At 35.1% G+C, this 21980-nt stretch overlaps 1 protein-coding gene across 7 annotated transcripts in view; it reads left to right on the top strand.

The window, feature by feature from the left end:
• POLR3G (RNA polymerase III subunit G) overlaps window positions 1-21627 on the top strand; it is a 40281-nt gene extending 18654 nt beyond the window's left edge. For 5 of the 7 annotated variants that reach the window (XM_014344856.4, XM_014344857.4, XM_034959808.3 and 2 more), the window contains exons 4-8: window positions 2126-2182; window positions 4106-4156; window positions 8342-8424; window positions 12941-13087; window positions 19124-21627. In XM_014344856.4, coding sequence (XP_014200342.2) covers window positions 2126-2182; window positions 4106-4156; window positions 8342-8424; window positions 12941-13087; window positions 19124-19210 — 425 coding nt within the window. In that variant the 3' untranslated portion in view covers window positions 19211-21627. The remainder of the gene's footprint in view (window positions 1-2125; window positions 2183-4105; window positions 4157-8341; window positions 8425-12940; window positions 13088-19123) is intronic. The other 2 variants (XM_014344861.5, XM_014344862.4) reach the window with 1 other exon arrangement.
• The last annotated feature ends 353 nt before the right edge of the window (window positions 21628-21980 follow it).

Genomic DNA, 21980 nt, shown 5'->3' with positions numbered 1-21980 from the left:
CACTGTGTTGGGCCTAGTTTTATTGATTTTTAAGTAACAGCTTTACTGAGACATAATCCACTATATAAAATTTGCTTTTTAAAGTGTACAATTCAGTGACTTTTAATATAGCCACAGAGTTGTGCAACCAACACCACTATTTAATTTTTTTTTTTTTTTTTTTTTTTTTTTTTGAGACAAGAGTCTTGCTCTGTTACCCAGGCTGGAATGCAGTGGCATTATCTCAGTTCACTGCAACCTCCACCTCCTGGATTCAAGTGATTCTCTTGCCTCAGTCTCCCAAGTAGCTGGGATTACAGGCACGTGCCACCACACATGGCTAATTTTTTTGTGTTTTTAGTATAGATGGGGTTTCACCATGTTGGCCCGGCTGGTCTTGAACACCTGACCTATTAGCAATCTACCTGCCCCAGCCTCTCAAAGTGCTGGGATTACAGGTGTGAGCCACTGTGCCCAGCCACTATCTAATATTTTCGATGCTTTTCATCATCTAGAAAAGAAATTCTGTACCCTTTAGTAGTCATTCCCTACTCTCCCTCCTTCCAACCCATGGCACCAGAAATCTGCTTTCTGTCTCTAGAGATTCCATGTCATATAAGTGGAATGATGTAGCATGTGTCTTTGGCTTCTTTCACTTGCCATAATGTTTTCAAGGTTCATTCATGGCTTAGTATATATGAGTGCTTCATTCCTTTTTATGGCTGAATAATATTCCACTGTATGGATATATGCCACATTTTGTTTATCCACTCATCACTTGATGGGCATTTGGGTCAGTTCACTTTTGGGATTACATGAGTTATCTTGTCATAAACATTCATGTACATGTTTTGTGTGAAGACATGTTTTCATTTATATTGGGTATATACATAGGATCATATGGTAACTCTATATTTCACATTTTGAGGAACTGCCAAACAGTTTTCTAAAGTGGCCACCCCATTTTACATTCCCATCAATAATGTATGAGAGTTCCAATTTTTCCATATCCTTGCCAACATTTCTTATTTTTTTTTGATTCTAGCCATCCTAGTGGTTGTAACACAGTATCTCATTGTGGTTTTGATTTGAATTTCCGTAATGATTGGTGATGTTGGACATCTTTTCATGCTTTTTGTCCATTTTTGTATCTTCTTTAGAGAAATGTCTATTCAAATCCTTTACCTCTTTTTAATTGGGTTCCAATAATTGGTTTTCAATATCTGTTCTTTTATCTGTTATCTTTTTTATTTATTCTCTGTATTTCATTATTTGAAATTAACTTAAAAATATTTTAAAATATAAAAAGTGGTCTACTGTACCCAGAGAAAAAGGGTAAAAACTGTTTTTTTCCGGTATACTGAGGGTTAAAATTATTTAAAATATGGAAACTGTTTTGGAGAAAATTCTTAAAAAGAAGTCATTGTGTTACAAATTCTAGGAATCTCTCATTTGTGCTGACTTCGTTTTATAGATTAAAAACTTGGCAAGATTAGTTAAAACATTTTACCTGAAGTCAAACAGTTAAAATACCTAGAAAAACCTGATCTTTTGGTCTCTGATCTACTACTTATTTTGGTTATCTTTCTCTCATACGTGGTTGTATTATTTGGAAGCATATCCTTGACATAAGAGAAAAATCAGTATATATTTGGTCCTTGATTTTTATCCATTCATCTTTAGTATTACCTTCCCTTTTTCATGCTTAACTCCTGAACTACTTTTTATGATGAACATGGCTTCAAGCTTTTGTGTGATAGTGTTGCTTTCCAACTTGTGCTGCTGGAAAAGAGTTTGTGCCCTCCTTAAGGGTATTTCTTGTGATAAGGTGGACTAGTCTGAATCAAGAGCCGCAGTTGTGGCTTTACTGGTTTTGGCAAGCTCAGAGGGTTCCTGCAGAGTTTTCAGCAGTTGGCATGTAGGGCTTGCAGCTTGCTCATTTATGCCTCAGATCAGTAACCCCTCACCAAGTCCATCCTTGCCTACCCCTACCCTTTTTCCCATTCTCTTATGTACAAAGGTGGGAAACTCCCTGTATGTAAAATTAAAAATGTTGTCTGTTGTTTTCAATAATCTTAAAGGAATGGCTTAAGTTCAGGGTTACTGTTGATTTTCCTAATGAGTTCTTTATTCTTTTTTCCCCTAGATATTGAAAGGTATAGTAAAAGATACATGAAGGTATACAAGGAAGAATGGATACCAGGTAACTACAAAACACACAATATGAAAACAGTTTTTAAAGGCTGTCTCTCTCACCTCATGTTTTATTTTTAGGATAAGTTTTCTATTTTTACCATAGGAAAACTGAGTCTGGTTCTTTTATTGTGATTAATTAGTAATATAAATCTGTTAGAAACTAAGGTGAAAAGATTTTTATGCTAAAACAAGGAAGAGTTGAAGTGCTTTTGTGGAAGTTCTTAAAATATATATATATGTATATTTTATTTTATTTATTTTTTTGAGATGGAGTCTTGCTCTGTCGCCCAGGCTGGAGTGCAGTGGCACGATATCGGCTCATTGCAAGCTCCACCTCCAGGGATCATGCCATTCTCCTGCCTCAGCCTCCCGAGTAGCTGGGACTACAGGCCCCCGCCACCATGCCCAGCTAATTTTTTGTATTTTTAGTAGAGACAGAGTTTCACCGTGTTCGCCAGGATGGTCTTGATCTGACCTCATGATCCGCCCGCCTCAGCCTCCCAAAGTGCTGGGATTACAGGCATGAGCCAACACCCCCCGCCCTTAAAAATACATTTTTTACAAAAATAGGACAGGCCAAACAAACCCTTTTAATTTTCCAATTTAATTAGCCACAATCACAATTTTAATTCGTAATACCAGAAAGCTCAAATACTATGCTCCTGAGCAATTTTAGAGCATTTGAAGAGAAAGCAAAAATCTCGTTTTAAAGATATTTTAAGCCAAGCTCATGGATCTTCCTTTCTTTTATGCAGACATAGACTAGTTTTGTTGTTAGGTTTCTTCAAAAGAACCATATCTAAAAAGAAGCTTTACCTTGGGTATGGACAAGTTAGAAGGGGCTGTAAAGGAGATCTCATCCCACTCATTCATTTTGCAAATAAAAACAGTTGTCATAGAAATAAAGTGACCTGTCAGGCCATGTGGCCAGTATTGTTAGAACCCAGGTCTTCTCATTTTAATTCACATTCTTTTTATGTCTCTGTCCTTGGTCTTTTATGGAAACTCCCCTTATGTAAAAACATAGATGGCATTAACAGCCTTATCATTTTCACAGATTATAGTACTATCTTTTCAGTGTTGGTAAGGTTGGGGCACCCTGGAAACAACTTAGGTCTCTCATTTCTTCCGTTTCATTAGTATTCATCTCTCAAATGATTCTCTACATATTCCATCATGATCTAAAATGAATAGCTTATAAAAACTAAAATATATTCAAAACAAAATTTATTTTTCAGGTAAAATGACTTGAGATTTAAATGCTTTGTAAAAATGCTCCAAATTTTCTTTAAAAGCAGGCAATATTTTTAAATCAACTTTTATGTTGCTTCCATTTCCTGTTTAACTCCATGCTTAAAAATTAAAAGAAAGTGACACATTAGAGGAATTATTTAGCTAATACAAGCAAAATTATTTATTGGAGGAAATTTGTTTTTGACAGCTATTTATATTTTTAATTTTAAAGTTTTCAGATATTACAATTGTTTATTTCATTTTGCATGTTTTGGGATTGTGGTAACATCCTTTTGAAAAAAAAATTTTGTTGCATAAGAAATATATCAACTACAGAATATATCAACTACAGAAAACTTATGAAATATAAAGTGGTCAAATAAATATAAATAATACTTAAGAAAAACCGTCATAATTCCAACACCCACAAATAATTACCATAAGATTTCCTTCACCAAAAATTTTATAGCACTATTTCAGAGCTATTGTAATAAATTTTCTTTATAGGAGAAAATATATCATTGTCTGTAATATTTGGATTTGGTTTTTATATGTTTCAAGCTAAATTTGTAAAGTCAGATACTAAGGCACTTTATTGTCATTTTCTGGACAACTGTTGTGTCCTTCAAATAGTTATGTTCAATGCCACTAATTCCTAGAGAAAACTGCAATTTTTTATTTTTTATTTTATGTACAGATTGGAGAAGACTTCCAAGAGAGATGATGCCAAGAAATAAATGTAAAAAAGGTACATTGACTAATATAATAGTAATTCAGGTAGGAAAAGGTTATTTCTTACATTCTGTTAATATGGATTTGTCAACCCAAAGTTATACTCACTGTTCTTAATGCTTTTCTTATTTTGAGCCAGACAAGGGATCTCATGCCTGTAATCTCAGCATTTTGGGAGGCTGAGGTGGGAGGATCACTTGAGCCCAGGAGTTTGAGACCAGCCTGGGCAACATAGTGAGAACTTGTCTCTACAAAAAGTTAAAACAAGTATTAGCCAAGTGTGGTGGCATGCACCTGTAGTCCCAGCTACTTGGGAGTCTAAGGTGGGAGGATCACTTGAGCCGAAGAGGCAGAGGCTGCAATTAGCCTAAACTGCACCACTGCACTTAAGCCTGGAAGACAGAGCAAGACCCTGACACTCTGTCTAGGACCCTGATTCTCTCCCTCTCTCTGTCCCCTGATGTATGTGTGTGTGTGTATATATATATGCATTATAACTATTTTGCTAAAGCTTGTTTTTTGTTTGTCTTTTGGGTGTTTTTTTTCTTAGTTGTTGCCTTTTCTTTGTGTATGTCTTATTTTTTAATTTTTAAATGTTTTATCTTTTTTTAAATTTCTGTGTTTATTTTAGATACAGGGGTACATGTGCAGGTTTGTTACGTTGGTATATTGCACTCAGGTAGTGAGTGTACTACCTAATAGGTAGTTTGTTAACCCACTCCACCCCGTCCTCCTCTCCCGACTTTAGTAGTTCACTGTGTCTGTTGTTCCCATGTTTATGTCCATGTGTGCTCAGTGTTTAGCGCCCACTTATAAGTGAGAACATGCAATATTTGGTTTTCTGTTCCTGCATTTATTCACTTAGGATTTTCCTTTAGTTATGGAATTGTGGAGCTGCTAAGAAAGACTTTGCAATTATTGTAGACCTTTTCATTTGCATAACTGCAGATTTTTTATTATACTGGCTACATTATAAATTATTAACTAAAACATTTTAAAATTGGGAAACCAATAAAATAGAGCTTTATGTTGTATAGAAGAATGCCAAAGTGAATGTTTACAGTTTGTTTTTCTTTAGTAATTTCATTCAGTAAATAGTTATCTATTATTGCCAGACATTGTGCTGACAGGAATAAAACTGAGCAAAGTGGGAATAATCCTTGTCCTCATGGAGCTTGTAGTCAAATGGGGTAAAATCACTAAAGAAAAACACACTGTCCTCATTGGGAAGGGTTCTTTGAGGACATGGAATTGGAGTTGAGATTGAAGGATGAATAGGAGTTTACTGAGACATAGTTGTGGGAGAGGAAGTAGGGAAATACCAGGTTTGTGAGAGAAAATCAGAAGTTCAGTTCAAAGGTGTTACTTATGGTTCCTTTGAAATATACAAATATAAATGTTAAATATATTCTTGGATACAGGGGAATGGACCTCAAAATGGAGATAGCAGTCATTATCAGAGATATGATCATTGAGACCAAGAGAAAGGATGAGATGGTCTAGGGCAGAATTAGATAATTAGAAGAAAGGAGAGCCTAACCCTGAGCTTACAGGAATGCCAACATTTAATGGGCTGGTAGAGGAGATTGAATGGCAAAGAAGGGAACTGGAAAGAGAGGGAGGAGGAGAACCAGGAGAGCAGAGTTACACAAGGTAGTCTGGTATTTCAGAAGGTGGTCAACAATGTTAAAAGATGTTAGACATTGCTGCTAAGAGGTCAAATAGGAAAATGTTCACTCGTTTTTGACATGTTGGTTATTGTCAAAACCTCAGTGAGAGGTTTTTGAAAGATTCACAGAGGTAGAATCCAGATTGGAATGGCTTAACTGGTAAATGGAGCTTAGGAAATGGAGACAGCTAGCATAGATGAGTCTTCTTAGAATTTTGCTATGAAGAATGAAGAGTGAAAAAGGAAGGTAGCCAGCGAGGTTAAGAACAGTGGGGTTATCAACTAAGAGAAGAGAAGAGAAGGAATTCCCATTCCCCTTTTTAACACCTTTATCGAGATATAATTGACATACAATACAATGCACATATTTGAAGTACATACACAATTTACATTTTTTGCACATGTGTATTTAAGGCAGAGTATTTTTATTTTATTTTAAAGATACAGTATATAATCATATTTAGCTTACATAAAGAATATTTTGAAATATGACAATTTATCTTCTGTCTTTTATACCGTTGGTTTTTATTGGGCAAATATATTATTTTCATAATAAAATACATGTGCATGAATGATACTGGTCATGTCCTAGAGGATCACACATCTGTAGTTGACTTTAAAGCTGAGAAAAATGTGTTCATTTTGGAAGAGTTAATGTTTTCAAATATGTTATCCCTGGGATTTTATACCCACATTAATCAGTAAAAGCTCCCAATGTGTCAGGATTTCCATTTGTTAATAAACAAAGCAACAATGAAACTTTCTCATTTTGCTCTAGTATTTTTTATTACATATTGTGTAATTTTTATGTCTTGTTTCTGATAAGCTTGTACTGTCCTTTTTGTTAAGATGTCCTCCATTGATTTACATGGAAGTAAACAGTAACAACAGAGTCAAAGGCTGAAAACAGTTGTTTCTTGAAGAACCAGCTACTGCCATGTGTTAAAAGAAACTATTCAAATATATGCAGATACTTGGCCAAAGATGGGAAAAAAAAATAAGTTTACTTACCTGGCCATATTCTCTAGTATCCCTTTAACAAAGGTTTATGTTATGAAATTAAATAATTTGATAAAAAGTTCTTAGAAAAAGACTTCATGATGTAAGTAGAATACATTCTTAGCTAATGTTTTTTGGCATTAATATTATAATAATTTATTGAGATCTTGTTCATATGTGATGCTATATTTTATGTGTTACAGTTCATATTAAACAGTCTTTGCCCTCGAGGGGGTCAGAGAAAGTTACCCATCATTAAATCTAACTATTACTTTTGTTTGAGAAACCTCACTAATACATATGTTTGGGAGCTCTGAGCTCAGTAATTCCCCGAGGGGCAATTCAGTATAACACAGTAAATTGTAATTCCATCAGTTATGGGTCATCTACCACAATCTAAAAATTTTCTTTTGTAGGTTAAATGTTAATCTTTAACAAAATTACATCTTTCTGAGCCACATTTTCCTCTTACAAAGTAATTTCTAAGTGTTTAGCTTTATTTTGGAAAAGAGCTGTAATACTCTTTGACCACAATGGGACAATTTTGTAGCTTATCATATTGCTTTGGTAACTGACTGGCAGAATTTATATGTGAAATACTTCTCTAGACCCTGCACTTTCAGAATAGCCTCAAAATGCAATATTTTTGATAGGAGTAAAAAAAAAAATTATGTAGCCCAAAGCCATTACAACATTTTATTTCACTTACATGCTTTTGAGTTTTCAGATTCATATGATGAGTATATTCAGTTTAATTATTTTAATCTTTATTCCAAAGATACTTCTGTGTTGCACTGTCATCTCTTTCACCATTGGTAAATGAACATATTTGAAGTACATACACTTTACATTTTTTGCACATATATATTTAAGGCAGAAGTATTTTTATTTTATTTTAAAGATACAGTATATAATCATATTTAGCTTGAATGCAGAATTTTGAGATATGGCAGTTTATCTTCTGTCTTTTATACCATTGGTTTTTATTGGGCAAATATTTTCATAATAAAATACATGTGCATGAATGATACTGGTCATGTCCTAGAGGATCACAGATCTGTAGTTGACTTTAAAGCTGAAAGGAATATTTATCCTGCACTTCCTTTTTATTTTACACACCTGCTAAGATTCCTCTGGTTAAAATGAAGTACACTTACCAGTGAAGGGAAGCCAGTGCAGGTGGATTTGTGGGAGCCTTTCACTATACTCTTGTTACTTCTCTATCTGAGGCAACATTTTAGCAGTTTTGGCCCTAATGATATTAATTGCCAGCACCAATGTTCAGAACTAGTAAAAAATATAGTTAACTTCAGTCTTAAAAAAATCCTACTACGTGATTATCATTTATTCATCATCATTGGAAAATTGGTGAGGTATGATTTGTTTATTCTTTGAGAAAATTAATTTACTCTGAAAACTATGTGACTTCCTAGGATGCAGTAGCACGATGCTGGACAGCATACGCAAAGACAAGGAAATATAATACACAGTTGTAGTTGCAGAAAAATGTGTTAACTGGTAGTTTTACTTCAGCAGGCCCAAAACCCAAAAAGGCAAAAGACGCAGGCAAAGGCACATCACTCACTAATACTGAAGATGTGTTGAAAAAAATGGAGGTAAGGTTTTCTTCTTACTATACAAGTGAACTGAAAAAATGTAAAAGATCCTACCTCGTTTTGCTCTGTTTCAACCTTTCAGCATTCTCTTACTTTTTAATAATGTAAATTTGGCAGAAGCGAGCCCAGCATATAAGGTAACTGGGAAGGTTTGAACTTTGCAGGCTGGGAGATATGGAGGGTCTGTCCTGTCCTTCGTTACCACTCACCTGGCCACTTACCTCACCTTCTGTCACCTCTTTCTTTTTCACTGTATCCCCCTTTCCGCTTATATTTGAATCATGCAGGCAGAGAGAAACATGAACAAGTTTTAAAAAGAGTTACATATGTAATTCTTTTAAAAACCTCTCATTTTTCCTCCTGTTGGTTAATATGTACAGTTTTAATGCTTTTTTTTTTGGTCTTAAGTATTGAAGACTCTTGACGGAAAAATGTATTTTATAGAACTTATTTTTATAGCTTTCTTTATCTAAATATTTCAAAAATAAAAAAATGTAGATTCAGAAGTTTAAAGCACTGAAAATTTTAAAAATTTAATTTTTCAAAAATAAAAAATGTAAGATTCAGAAGTTTAAAACACTGAAAATTTTCCCTCCTATTCCTGTCCCTAGTCATCCAGTTCCCTTCCTATAGACAACCAATGTTACTAGTTTCTTATGTCTTTTTTCAGAAGTATTTCATACATAGCAAATACGAGGTTTTTTTTTCTTTTTAAAGACAGAGATAGCATATTACATTCTGCATTTTCATTTTATCACTTAACTGAATACCTTGGATGTGGTTCCATATAAGTCTGTGTAGAGTTACCTCATCCTTTTTTTTGGCTGCACTATAAAAATGAACTGTAATTTATTTAATTAATATCCTACATAATTGGATATATGGACATTATGTTTCATCTAGTGTTTTGCTGTTATTAACAATGCTGCAATGAATTCATGTTAAGTATGTCATTTCACATGTGTAGGGTAGATTTCTAGAAGTATTTGGTCAGTACTTAAACGTGCACTGTATGAAATGGATAGCTATTGTTACATTGCTCTTTATGGAGGTTATACCAATTTACTACCGTTATCAATGCATGCATTGTCTTGCCTTGGTGATGATGATGATGACAGTAACAGCTAACACTTTATTGAAACTTATTCTGTGCCAGCCTCCTTGATGAGCTCTTTACATATGTTATGTCCATAAGAGTTCATAACAACAAGGAGAGGTGGGTATTATTCCTTCTTTACAGATGAGGAAGTCAAGGCTTTAAAATTTTTACTTGCCTGGCCAAGTTGGCACAGCTATTTGGTAGTGGAAACTCATATTTTTATTTTATTATTTGACCAGTACTGGAGTTAGAGACAACATGTCTGAAAAATAAAGCCAGAGTACTGATGAAGGAGCAGTGATAACTGTCAGGTTTAACTATGGTGGAATGATGGGAATGCAGTTCTAGCCAGTTTGTATTGACTGAACTCAGGTTCTGGCTATTCTAAAAGCTTCCTGGAGAAAACTTGCTAAGATGACATGTGCCGTAAGGAAGATTGATCTGGACCTCTGGGTTTCTCCGTGTAACAAACTGTGTTTCCATATTGTCTACATTTAAACACAATTTTCAGGACACACACTGGAAAAACTGGAAATTTAAATCTAGAAATACCAATGAGTTTAGAAGAGCAAAAGTTGTTCCCAGATGACTTTCTTATTGCTGATTTTTTCAGCAAAAGCAGTTCCAAGTTTTTTTTATAATAGAGCATTCGTGGATGGAGAGGGAGTGACATACATTCAAATCTCATGATTAATGTGTGAGTAATTAGTGGTGAACTAATATCTGAGGTTTCTTATTTCTGCATAACAGGAGGCTCTGTATGGTGGCTGTAAGGCTGTATAATATTTAAACCAGAAGAACTGCTCTCTGTCCATAATTGAACACTGTTTTCAGTATCTTTATATTATTCATTTTATTCTTAAATCTGTAAAGTAGTAAAGTTAGATGGTTAAATCTCAACAGGAGAGAAAATGGAGACTAGTAAGTAGAAGAACTGAAACTAGTAGCTTAATGCAAAAGGAATAAAGCAATGAGACAATATATGTAGCTTTGAGATCAATTTTTATTAAAAAGTTGCAGAAATCTACTTTTAACCTATTTTATGAGTCTGATTTAGATCTGTGTGGTGGAAATAAAGATGAGGATTTTTTTTTAAAGATATTTGAGGTAGCAATAATAGAAATGGAGACTTCCTGGTTCCTATGTGGCACTGAATGAATACTGTATTTAAAAAGTACTTTTGGCCAGGTGCCGTGGCTCACGCCTGTAATCTCAGCACTTTGGGAGGCCGAGGCGGGTGGATCATGAGGTCAGGAGATCGAGACCATCCTGGCTAACACAGTGAAACCCCATCTCTACTAAAAATTCAAAAAAAATTAGCCAGGCATGGTAGTAAGTGCCTGTAGTCCCAGTTACTCGGGAGGCTGAGGCAGGAGAATGATGTGAACCTGGGAGGTGGAGCTTGCAGTGAGCCGAGATCGTACCACTGCCCTCCAGCCTGGGTGACAGAGCAAGACTCCATCTCAAAAAAAAAAAAAGTACTTTTACATAACTGGTTTAAATAACTGTGTTCTTAATTATAAAAATAAAATAATAGCATGTTTTTTAGATATAGTGTGTACCCTGCACAGAGCTAAATAAATATGGCACTACAATTTCCTATTAACTATACAACTTATTGGTTGCAGGTCTTTTTACTGTGATCTGATTAAAATAGTAAAAAAATATAATAGTAACATACCATCATATATGTATGTGTATATCTTATTATAGATGCTGCAAAAGATCCATAAACAAGATTTTCTTTACTTGCACTTTTCCAAAGGGATTGCCAGTTGGAAAAATTGCACACATCATATTGTAGTAATAACTCATATAAGACAACATATGAGTCAGTATCAAGATAAATCATCTTATGTCTGTTACCTTGGTCTTATTTGTTCTGCCTGAGTGGGTTAAGCAGACAGGAAAGGTGGAGTTTGAATTTTGATTAGAAATTGAGCCTATCTAATGTAGTCTCTCTGTTGTCTTTGATTTCCTTAAATTCAAATTTGAATTTAATTACAAGGATTTTTAAAGATAAGCGTTTAAGAACCAGTAAAGGAATAGCTAAGTTGTAGTTACTCCAGATATAAAATCTGCTTTCTCTCTATATGTAATCTACAAAGCAAATACCTTATAATAGAGATGGAGTGTTTGCAGATTCATGCATTAGTATTCCAATTTCTGTTTAGGAATAATCACATTTTAGCTGAGGTGACTTATGCCTTAATTATGCATATTAATATGTGAAATTATTGACTCCTGGAAAACTTGTGAAATTCTATCATATGTGCAAATTGAGCATAGTACAATTTAGTGAACAGATAGTGACAGTAATGAAAATAAGTCACTTTTTATTAAATGAAAAAAATTGTTGGTAGTCATAGAAATACAAAGATGTAATTTTAAAGTTAATTTTGATGGTTCCACTTGTGGATAAGTGGGACTCTCATGGAATCAAAGCTTTCCTAACTCTGCATCTCTCTTTTGTCTTCTCTTTTAGAATTTCTAATAATTTCTAGTATTGACTGTGATTTGAGTTTTAATTTCTCTCTTTCTTCTCAATCTGCCAGATATATTAAGAAACAAGAATTCCTGGCAACAGGAAGTAAATAATGAGAGAGAAAAAAGATAAAGACACAGATAAAATGCAACTAGGATAATCTAACCCAGGATGACTTGCTATTATAATAATAGTATTAAACGGCCTCATGTATAAAGTGAAACATAGACATTTTGAGATAATACTATTACCTTATTTTTTCCCCTTTTATGTTAGAAGGAAAACAAAATAACATTCTAAAAGTTCTCCATAAACTAAGTCACCTCAAATATTTTAGAAGGAGGTAAGATAGACCACCAGGTACTGTGGCTCATGCCTGTAATCCCAGCACTTTGGGAGGCTAAGGTGGGCAGATCTCTTGAGACCAGGAGTTCAAGACCAGCATAGCCAACATGGAGAAACCCTGTCTCTACTAAAAAAATTAGCCAGGCGTGGTGGTATGCACCTGTAGTCCCAGCTACTCAGGAAGCTCAAGCAGGAGAATCACTTGAACCCAGGAGAAGGAGGTTGCTGTGAGCCGAGATCGTGCCACTGCACTCCAGCCTGGGTGACAGAGCGAGACTTTCTCTCAAAAAAAGAGAAGATAGGAGATAAATTATAAAAAATAAAGCATTGTGCATTAGAGCTGATAAGCCCAATATTAATCTGAAACCCAATTATTAAGTAACAAAATCAAAGAAAATGCTGGTTTAATGGTGAGACAGTAAATTCCTTCTTTCTTGAGTTGACTCATAGTTTCCTAGGTGGTAGCCAGGAGGTGGTGGTAAGATGGGAGTAGAATAAGGTGATAGATAACTGTTCCCTTAAGGCTAAGCAGGGAAGTCAGCAGTCTAGTGGTTTCCATACAAATTAATGAAACTCACTTATACCAGGAATTGGAAAAAAGAGGTGATGGTGAAAAATCAGATGAGGAAAATGAAGAGAAAGAAGGAAGCAAAGAGAAAAGTAAAGAAGGTGATGATGACGATGACGATGACGCTGCAGAACAGGAGGAATATGATGAAGAAGAGCAAGAAGAGGTAATGGTTCATTTGGGGATGGTAGCAAAATTAATAAGGTTTATCTAATAAGGAATCAGATATAGAGTATGTATTGAAATCAATAAACAGAAACCAAGATGATGGGAACCAGAAGTATATTATTATCAATGGCATCGATTCCTTGCTATCGAGAGAACTTCCTTGCTATCGAGAGAACTATTATAGCATTGAAATTATAATGATGTCAAATTGAATATAGGAAATAAAAATAACTTGATTGGCAACTTTGTAAGTATAAATCTGCAAGTTAAGGAGATTGATCAGATTAGTGCAGTTAAGATTTAACAACATAAAAATTTAAGTCAGCAATTCAGGTAACGGAGGGCTTAACCACCTAGGTCTAGAGGAGAATCCCTGCAGTGTGTTTCAAATTCCAAAGTGCATGTGGATACTATCAGAGAAGATTGATAATTTAACCTCAGGTATCTGGCTGAGTCAGGACTCTGTGTTTTCCATTTGGGATGTCTAACTTTTAGAATGAAATGCACATAGTACATTTCAGAATTAGCTGGAGTCAATCAGGTATTTTTAGTAGGGTAACTTTGCAGACCACAGCCTCTTCGGGACTTTGTAGACACCTCAGACCGTAACCCTAGGTGGAGAGTTTCTTCTCCATTCTGGTGACCTTTGTCTTCATTCCATTTCAGCCTCTTATACCACATTCTCAAATTTTTCTTCTCCGGAAACTTCCAACTATGAAATCTTTAATTATTTTGCATTAAATTTGGTATTCTTTTGAAATTTGTATTAATATAAACAGAGAAGTGTGGATAGATTTTTTTATCTGTTTCCAAGTGGCTAGCCAGCTGCTAGCCTCATTTCTTAATTTGCTTTCCTCATTGATTTTGAAATTCTTCCGGTATCAGCTATTAGATTCTCATTTCTACTTCTGTTCTCTGTTCCATTGATCTATTTTGAACCAACACTAAGCTGTTCAAGTAGTAGAAGCTTCTGATTATTTGTTAATGTTCGTAGGGTATGTCTTCCTTCCTATTCTTTTTTCACAATTTTCCTGAATATTCTATTCTTTCAGATACATTTTAAGTCTAAACATTTAAAAATTAAATATGTTACATTTGTGGTAGATCACATTTGTCTCCAGCCTTCTTTTCAGATCATTCATGTTTTTATTTCCATTGCTCTCTGACATGATTGAAACTGTCAGTACTTCTGATCATCTCTTTCCCCTTTATTGGTTCTCTGTTTTAATTTTCTTTTCTAAGAAACTTAGACCCTTGCTCACCCTTCATCTTCTTTTTTGCCATTATTGTCCCTTGTCCTCCCAGCGCACACACTAGAGCAAAGCCAACTTTGATCATTTCCATTCTCTACCTATTTTCCCTTTCAAATCTGACCTATTGAGCATTTCTTGGAAATCACAGAAATTGATGCCCCTCAAAAAACACTAGCCCCTTTTTGCTGGATAACATGTTTTCTGTTTTTCTTTTTAAGTCAGCTCTCTATAGCAATTATTTTTGATTAACTTCTTTCTTCTTATTTCCCTTTGTTTACTACCTTTTCTTTCACTCTTAGCAGGTGATAGTACCTTCATACAGGAAATGAAGTCATCAAGAGGAAACTCTATTAAATTTCATGTCCTCTGCCTTCAAACTCAGTGTCTTCCTTCCTCCTCCTCTTTTTTTTTTAATCAAGGGAGGAAATCCCTTTTATCCTATTTGGGGCTAACGGCCCTATCCTTTTTTGGAACCATAGTCCTCCAGTCATTTCCCTTTCCATATTTTTAACCTCTTTTTCTGCCTGTCTCTTCCATTCATGAATGTTCATTTCCCATTGTAAAACATGTTCATTTCCCATTGTAAAATATGTTGTCCACATTCTCCCTCATGCCGTCTCTTAAAAAGCTTCTTTAGCTGTCATCACCCCTCCCCCACCATTAGCTCTTTTCAATCTTAGTTTCACCTCCATCCTATTCAAATAATTGCTTTTGACAAATAGAAGTAGCTTAAAGAAAGAAATTATTGCTACCACGCTCACCATAGACAAATTTTAGCCTTTATGTCACTTAACTTTTTTGCGGCATTTAACACTTCTGACAGCTCTATTATTAAAATATTATTTCCTGGCCAAGCGCAGTGGCTCACTCTGTAATCCCAGCACTTTGGGAGGCCAAGGCGGGTGGATCACGAGGTCAGGAGTTCAAGACAGGCCTTGCCAACATGGTGAAACCCTGTCTCTACTAGAAATACAAAAATTAGCCAGGCGTGGTGGCAGGTGCCTGTAATCCCAACTACTTGGGAGGCTGAGGCAGGAGAATCACTTGAACCCGGAAGGCAGAGGTCGCAGTGAGCTGAGATTGTGCCACTGCACTCCAGCCTGGGCAACATATATATATTTATATACATAAATATATATATTTATAATTTCCTTTATTTAAATTCAACAATTTACAGCAATTATATTCATCTTCTATATGCCAGGCATTGTGCTAATTGCCAAGTCTTAGACAAACATGGTTGCTTCCCTTAATTTTTGTTACATAATGCTTTTCGTTTTTCTCCTATTTCTGGTACATTTTTATGGTCTCTTGAGTTCTTTCTAGTCTTTAAATATCAGTATTCTTCAGGGCTCTTCCCTCGGGCTTCTTTTTCTTGCCATAATCTCTCCGATTGCATCCCTCCCCATAGTTACCCTGTATAAACATGTAACTCCTCAGTTCTTTTTCATGCAACCTATAGTAAGTGTACACTAAGTATATGCTTGGAATTGTACTAGGCAATGGGAATATGAAGATAAGATACAGTTCTTCTCTCAGGGAAATTACTAGAGAGACAAAAAAGGTAACAGTTAATATACAGTGAATAATGCTGTGATATGGTAGTACCGGATGCTATAGCGGCACATAAGAGATGATATGGGCACACCAAAGTCTATTTTAGGCATATCAAAGATGATACTTCAAAGAAGACAATTTAGGTGATCTGAAGAGCTAATCAGATCAAGATAGGAACATGGAATGGAGTGGACACTTGCAGGGAGAAAAAAGAACATGGAGAGAGGCTTGCAGGTGATGAGAGTGTAGCTTCTTAATTTAACTGACCAGATAAATCGGTATGGCTGGACTAGAGGGTGTTAAGTGGGCTTGTGTTGAGAGATGAAGCTGGAGAGATGAGCAGGTCATTAAGGACTTTGAATGTCAAGCTGAGAAATTTGACTTTATCCTGAGTACTGTGGGGAGCATTGAGGGGTTTTAAACAGTGGAATGGTATAATCATGTTTATATTTTAGAAAGCTCAGTTGCTTTGAATGGAAGAGCCAAGTTTGGGTCATATTTGAAAGCTTATTGCTGTAAACCAGTGGTTTTCAATACTCTTGAAAGGATATTTGGTAGTGTCTGGAGATATATTTTGTTGTCACACTGCCATGGGGGTAGTAGGGTGGTGGTGCTATAGGTTCTAGTTTGTGTGGTCAATACTCTAGACAAGACTGGCATTTGCAATGCTCTGTTGACAATGTCTGCTTGCACTGAGTTCAGTCGGAACTATATCTGTGTTGAAATTAAGATCTCCTCTAACAAAAACAACAAATATTGGGATTCTAGTAGTTTTAGAATTCTTCATTGAGCCTTAGCAGAATATTAAACAACGCTATTGGGTTTATTATAACATTTCATTTAAAACAAAAACAAAAAAACAACAAAAAAACTCCCCACTTTAATAGATAAATGTGTGTTCTGCATGTATGGCTGAGTGAGGGATGGAAAGGAGATCTTCGTTAACACCTTTCTACATTTAAAATTATTCTTCTCTGCTCTTTTTAGCAATTATTAATTAAAATTTGTGGTAGTTAATTTATCCAATGTATTGAGGATTTGATGCGCATTTTCTTTTGAAGAATAAAATGGGGCAAATTATCTATGTAACACCTATTAGTAAAATCAAGGAAATAAAGACTTTTCTTCTTCAATCTTTTGAATGTTGTAATTGAAGAAAAACACAAGGGCTCAAATGAGAGCCTAGAACCATTTAAGCCATCAGTAGTTTCACTACTGAAACTACTTTATGGGTTTCACTACTTCATACCTGTATCAAGATCACTAACATCGGGGCTGGGCGTGGTGGCTCACGCCTGTAATCCCAGCACTTTGGGAGGCCGAGGCGGGCAGATCACGAGGTCAGGAGATCAAGACCATCCTGGCTAACATGGTGAAACCCCATCTCTACTAAAAATACAAAAAATTAGCCGGGCGTGGTGGCGGGCGCCTGTAGTCCCGGCTACTCGGGAGGCTGAGGCAGGAGAATGGCATGAACCGGGGAGGCAGAGCTTTCAGTGAGCCGAGATCGCGCCACTGCACTCCAGCCTGGGTGACAGAGTGAGACTGCGTCTCAAAGAAAAAAAAAACAAGATTACTAACGTCACACAATTACCAAATTTGAATCACTTAAACAGAACTTGGAGGAGGTACTCATGTCTAAAACACAGTGACGTATGCTTGATTTGGAATACTAGAGTATCCCTTCCTTATTCATCTCCACTTTATGTACAAATCGGCTTACTTTTATTTCTACACAAGTGTTCTTGCCAAAGGTCTCCTTTACAATGAGACCTATTTGAACTCTCAACCATGCCACCCTCCCCTGGTACACAGGCCCCAAGCTTCACCCAGGTGTCTAAATATTGCCAGATTTTTTTGGCACCAGAAAAGCCAGGCCAACTTTCCAGAGATGGGAATGGTCTTAGCTGAATGCAGAAACTTAAAGTATCTAGGGAAGAAAAAGTAATGAGATAACTATCTAAAGAATGCATATACAGTGAATAATGCATGTTACCTTTCTTGCATTATGTAAATATATTAAAAATCCCACTATCCAGATTTAAAAAAAAAAAAAACTTTGGAAAAAAATTAGTAAAATTGATAGGAGACTTTCTTTTGAGAATAGTCTGTATTTCTTACTATAGATAGTAGAGATGTGGACATTAATTTCTTATTATAGCAGATCTCAATCATGTGCAAAAATGTAGTGACTAGTAAAAGAAACACCCATGGTCTTATCACTCAGCTTTAACAATGGTCAATTCATAGCTAATCTTTCAACCACTCATTCATCTACCCAATCCCTCCCTGTCCACCCATCCCATTCCCCGTGCCCCATGTGCCTTGGATTCCAAAGAAAATCCTAGGCATCGTATCATTTCATCCACAAATATTTCAGTATGGATTCAAAAATAAGGGCTCTTTAACAACATCACTGTATCATTATAACACCCCGTACAATGAAATATAATTCCTTAATTTCATCAAATATCTGGCCAGTATTGAATTTTCTTGGTTGTCTCAAAAAGTTTGTTTGTTCCAAACAGAATCCAAATACAATCCATACATTGCAACTGATTAATAACTCTTAGGTTTAATTTGTATCCAAAGTGGATTTTTGATTGTAAGATACTGGAGGCCCGGAAAAATAAATAAGAAAGTAATATTTGAATTTTTGATAGAAAGCACAGATATTTTCTGAGTTATTTGCATGGATGATAGTCTTATTCAGCCACAAGAAAAAGAAACTAAGAGGTCCTAGATAGAATATAATATAGGCATCTTTTGGATTTGGTTTGGTATCATGCCTTTTTTTTTTTAATAGGAAGTAAAAGTCTCTCTGGCTTATGCTCAGTTATGTTTTATGACTAAAAATCTCAGTACTGGTGTAGTCTAATGGATGTTAATGTAAACTGGCTTTTTTTCTTGTCTGTGCATTTTTTGGGTAAGTGTTTAGTGGTTTAGCTAATTAAACTTATGTATCATCCCAGTAAGCTGTAATGTGTTAGTAGCTATATTATCCTATTGAGATGGTATGGGCAACCCTTCATGTTCTCTTAGCTAGTTGGTGCCTGACAAGAGTGGAAGGTGGTGGTCTTAAGGAAGAAAGCGGCACAGGTAAACACAAGTGAAAACTGTTGTGTTTTTGAAGCAGATAAAAAAGCAGAGACTTTTAGGCCAGGAATATTTTCTTACTACTCATTCATTTTAACGTTTACAAAGGAATATATCATTTTACCTAGGAAAATGACTACATTAATTCATACTTTGAAGATGGAGATGATTTTGGCGCAGACAGTGATGACAACATGGATGAAGCAACCTATTAGGCATGAAATTTTTCAAAAAATATTTTTATGATGCAGCTTCTGAACATCTGGACAGACTTGATTTGTATTTTATTTCTGATAAGGAATAAGTACTTGTTTCTGTTGTTTTGGACAAATATTTGTTACCAAAATATTCAAAACCACTTTGAGTTTACATACTAGTTACCTTAAAAATTATTCCCTGACACTCTGACATTCCTTCTAAACACCTCTGCCATCTCTCTTATGTACTCTCATGGGTTTTTTTGTATGATTTGAATATGAATGTGCCTAAAGAATTTTTGCTGTCTTAATCTATGTATACATACTTGAACAAATCATTCTTGCTTAACTGCTGATCTTTTGTAAAACTATTGCTAGTCATAATGGATTTCTATAACCTGAAAGTTGATATAATACAGCACGTGGAGCACTTTAAAAACAAAGAAACTTGAAAATAATTTTATTTTTTACCTTTACATGGTGTGTTCTAGACTACTGCATTATGACTACATAAACCTACCTGAGCTCTTACAAGTACAGAATTGTGAGACAGAGGTTTTGTGATGGAAAACATACACATAGGGAAAAATACCAAACTGAGCAATATAAATTTCACAGCTCACATCTTAGCCAGTACAAAGAAACTTTCACATGGGGTGAATATTATAATACTTGAATTTGAGACTTAATACTGTATGATATATGAATTAATCATCCCACTGTAATAACTGACATCTTCAAATAGTTGGGCTTATGAAAAATTTGACTAAGACATTTTATTTTATACTTTATGTAAATGTGAAATAAGTTCTGGTCATATAAATATGTAGAATGCATGTGTGTGAACTCTATGAAGTGAAGTGTGGTGGCCTTTTATGTTTCAGAGTACTCAAGCTGTACAACTGATTTATATAAAAATGCAAAATGAACTCAGGTCATTTTGAAATTAATATTAATATTTTTGTTGTTTAACTTTAAAGCTAGCTCCCCTAACTTTATATATTTTTTGGGAAAAAAATACCTAAAAACCTCAGCCTACAAAGACTCTCAGAAATGCCAAAGATTTTCAAGGAAATTCATATTATATATTTCAATAATGATTTATCAATGTTATCTACCAAAAGAAATAATTTTATTTTTCCCCTTTGGGGAGATATTATTATCCTCTGAGAATCAGATCCCTAGATTCTATTTCTACCTGTACTATTAAACTCAACCTTGAACCTGAGCTTGGTTGTTTCTGTGCCTTAGTTTCTCCACTCGTAAACAATTTCCTATAAAAATTGTTTAAACACCAACCAAAATTTACCATATGTATTCATTCTCTTGCCTTAAAGATCAGTTCTTAGCTTACATTTGGCTCTCACCCTCTAAAAATTTGTAGTTTGGAGAGTAACTGAAAGCACAATTTTAAGAAACATGTTTTCCTCACAAAATATATTGTAATCTGATTTTCCTATCTTGTATTCATGCAGAAAATTGGAGAAAATGTGTATTGTCTTGTGCCATTTTGCAATATGAATTTCTCAGGAAAAATGTTTCAATGGCAATACTTTCTTAAATAATTCAAGATGGGTGTGAGGACCTATCTTATTAGTTTAGTGCTGTGTTAACCATTTGTGAATTACTTCTTGTTTAAAGGAAGTTGTCAAAAAATTTTAAGATTCTAAATGGAATACACGAATAAAGTAAGCCTTAGAATAGAAACCTCACAAAAAGTTGTCATTTGCGGTTGATAATTAACATAGGTGTTTTATTCTCTCAACTCCTTAGTACCAGAGCCAAATACAATTTAGTTTTCAGAAATCTTATCAATATTGTTCTATTTACCTACTTATAAATCTGCAGATAACCACTTGAACCAGGCAAATACACTGAAGATAAAGGTTATTTCTTTTTTTAGCTTTGAATTTGTCATGACCATTTTAGTCTTGCAGATAGCAGGGCAGCCCCTTGGGGCAAGGATTTACTCTGGGAGGTACCGTTAAGAGCCTTCTTTCCCCCTTTGAAAGATCCTTTTACAATGTTAAAGTATACTAGTTGGAAGAACAAGCAGGATTTGCAGGTTGCTTCACCAGCATGAGTCTCATTTTTCTGGCTTAAAATCTGGGACTGTGAAATTATTCCATAGGAAAGTGAATGTTATTTTGCAGAATTAGCCTCTTACATAAAAGTATTTGTTGAAGTGTCTTTAAAATTGCTATCATGAGCAAAACTGGTTGCTGTAATGCTTATTTTTCTGTATTTATTTACACATTAAATTCTTACAAATGTGTTCCTTTGTTTTATAGTAAGATATTTTATTTTGAACTTATTTAAATGTTTATTTGTTAGAGAACTAATTTGTTAATATAGATCTTAACTAGTAACTATTAAGCAGGGATGTTTGTTCCAAATATTCTTGAATAAACAAACAATCACCACAAACAACAAAACTCTGGTTAATGATTATTCAAAAAAGTTGTTGTGAGATGGGCATGCTGGTCTGTGCCTATAGTCCCAGCTACTCGGGAGGCTGAGGTTGGAGAATTGCTTGAGCTCAGGAGGTCAAGGCTTCAGTGGGCCAAGAGGAGGCTGAGGTGGGAGGACTGCTTGAGCCCAGGAGGTCGAGGCTTCAGTGAGCCAAGATGGCAACACACACACACACACACACACACACGAGTTATGATAAGAGATTTGGCAGACAATATAATTTAGTGTGATCATTCGTGCTTGGGCTGACTTATAGTGGATACCAGAGAATGTTAAGACATTCAGAAGATTCTTGTTAAACTTTTCACTTCACTAC

Source organism: Pan paniscus, chromosome 4, assembly GCF_029289425.2.
Source record: "Pan paniscus chromosome 4, NHGRI_mPanPan1-v2.0_pri, whole genome shotgun sequence".
NCBI lineage: Eukaryota > Metazoa > Chordata > Mammalia > Primates > Hominidae > Pan > Pan paniscus.
The sequence above is the reverse complement of the archived record's forward strand: the minus strand, read 5'-3'. Positions and strand labels throughout refer to the sequence as shown.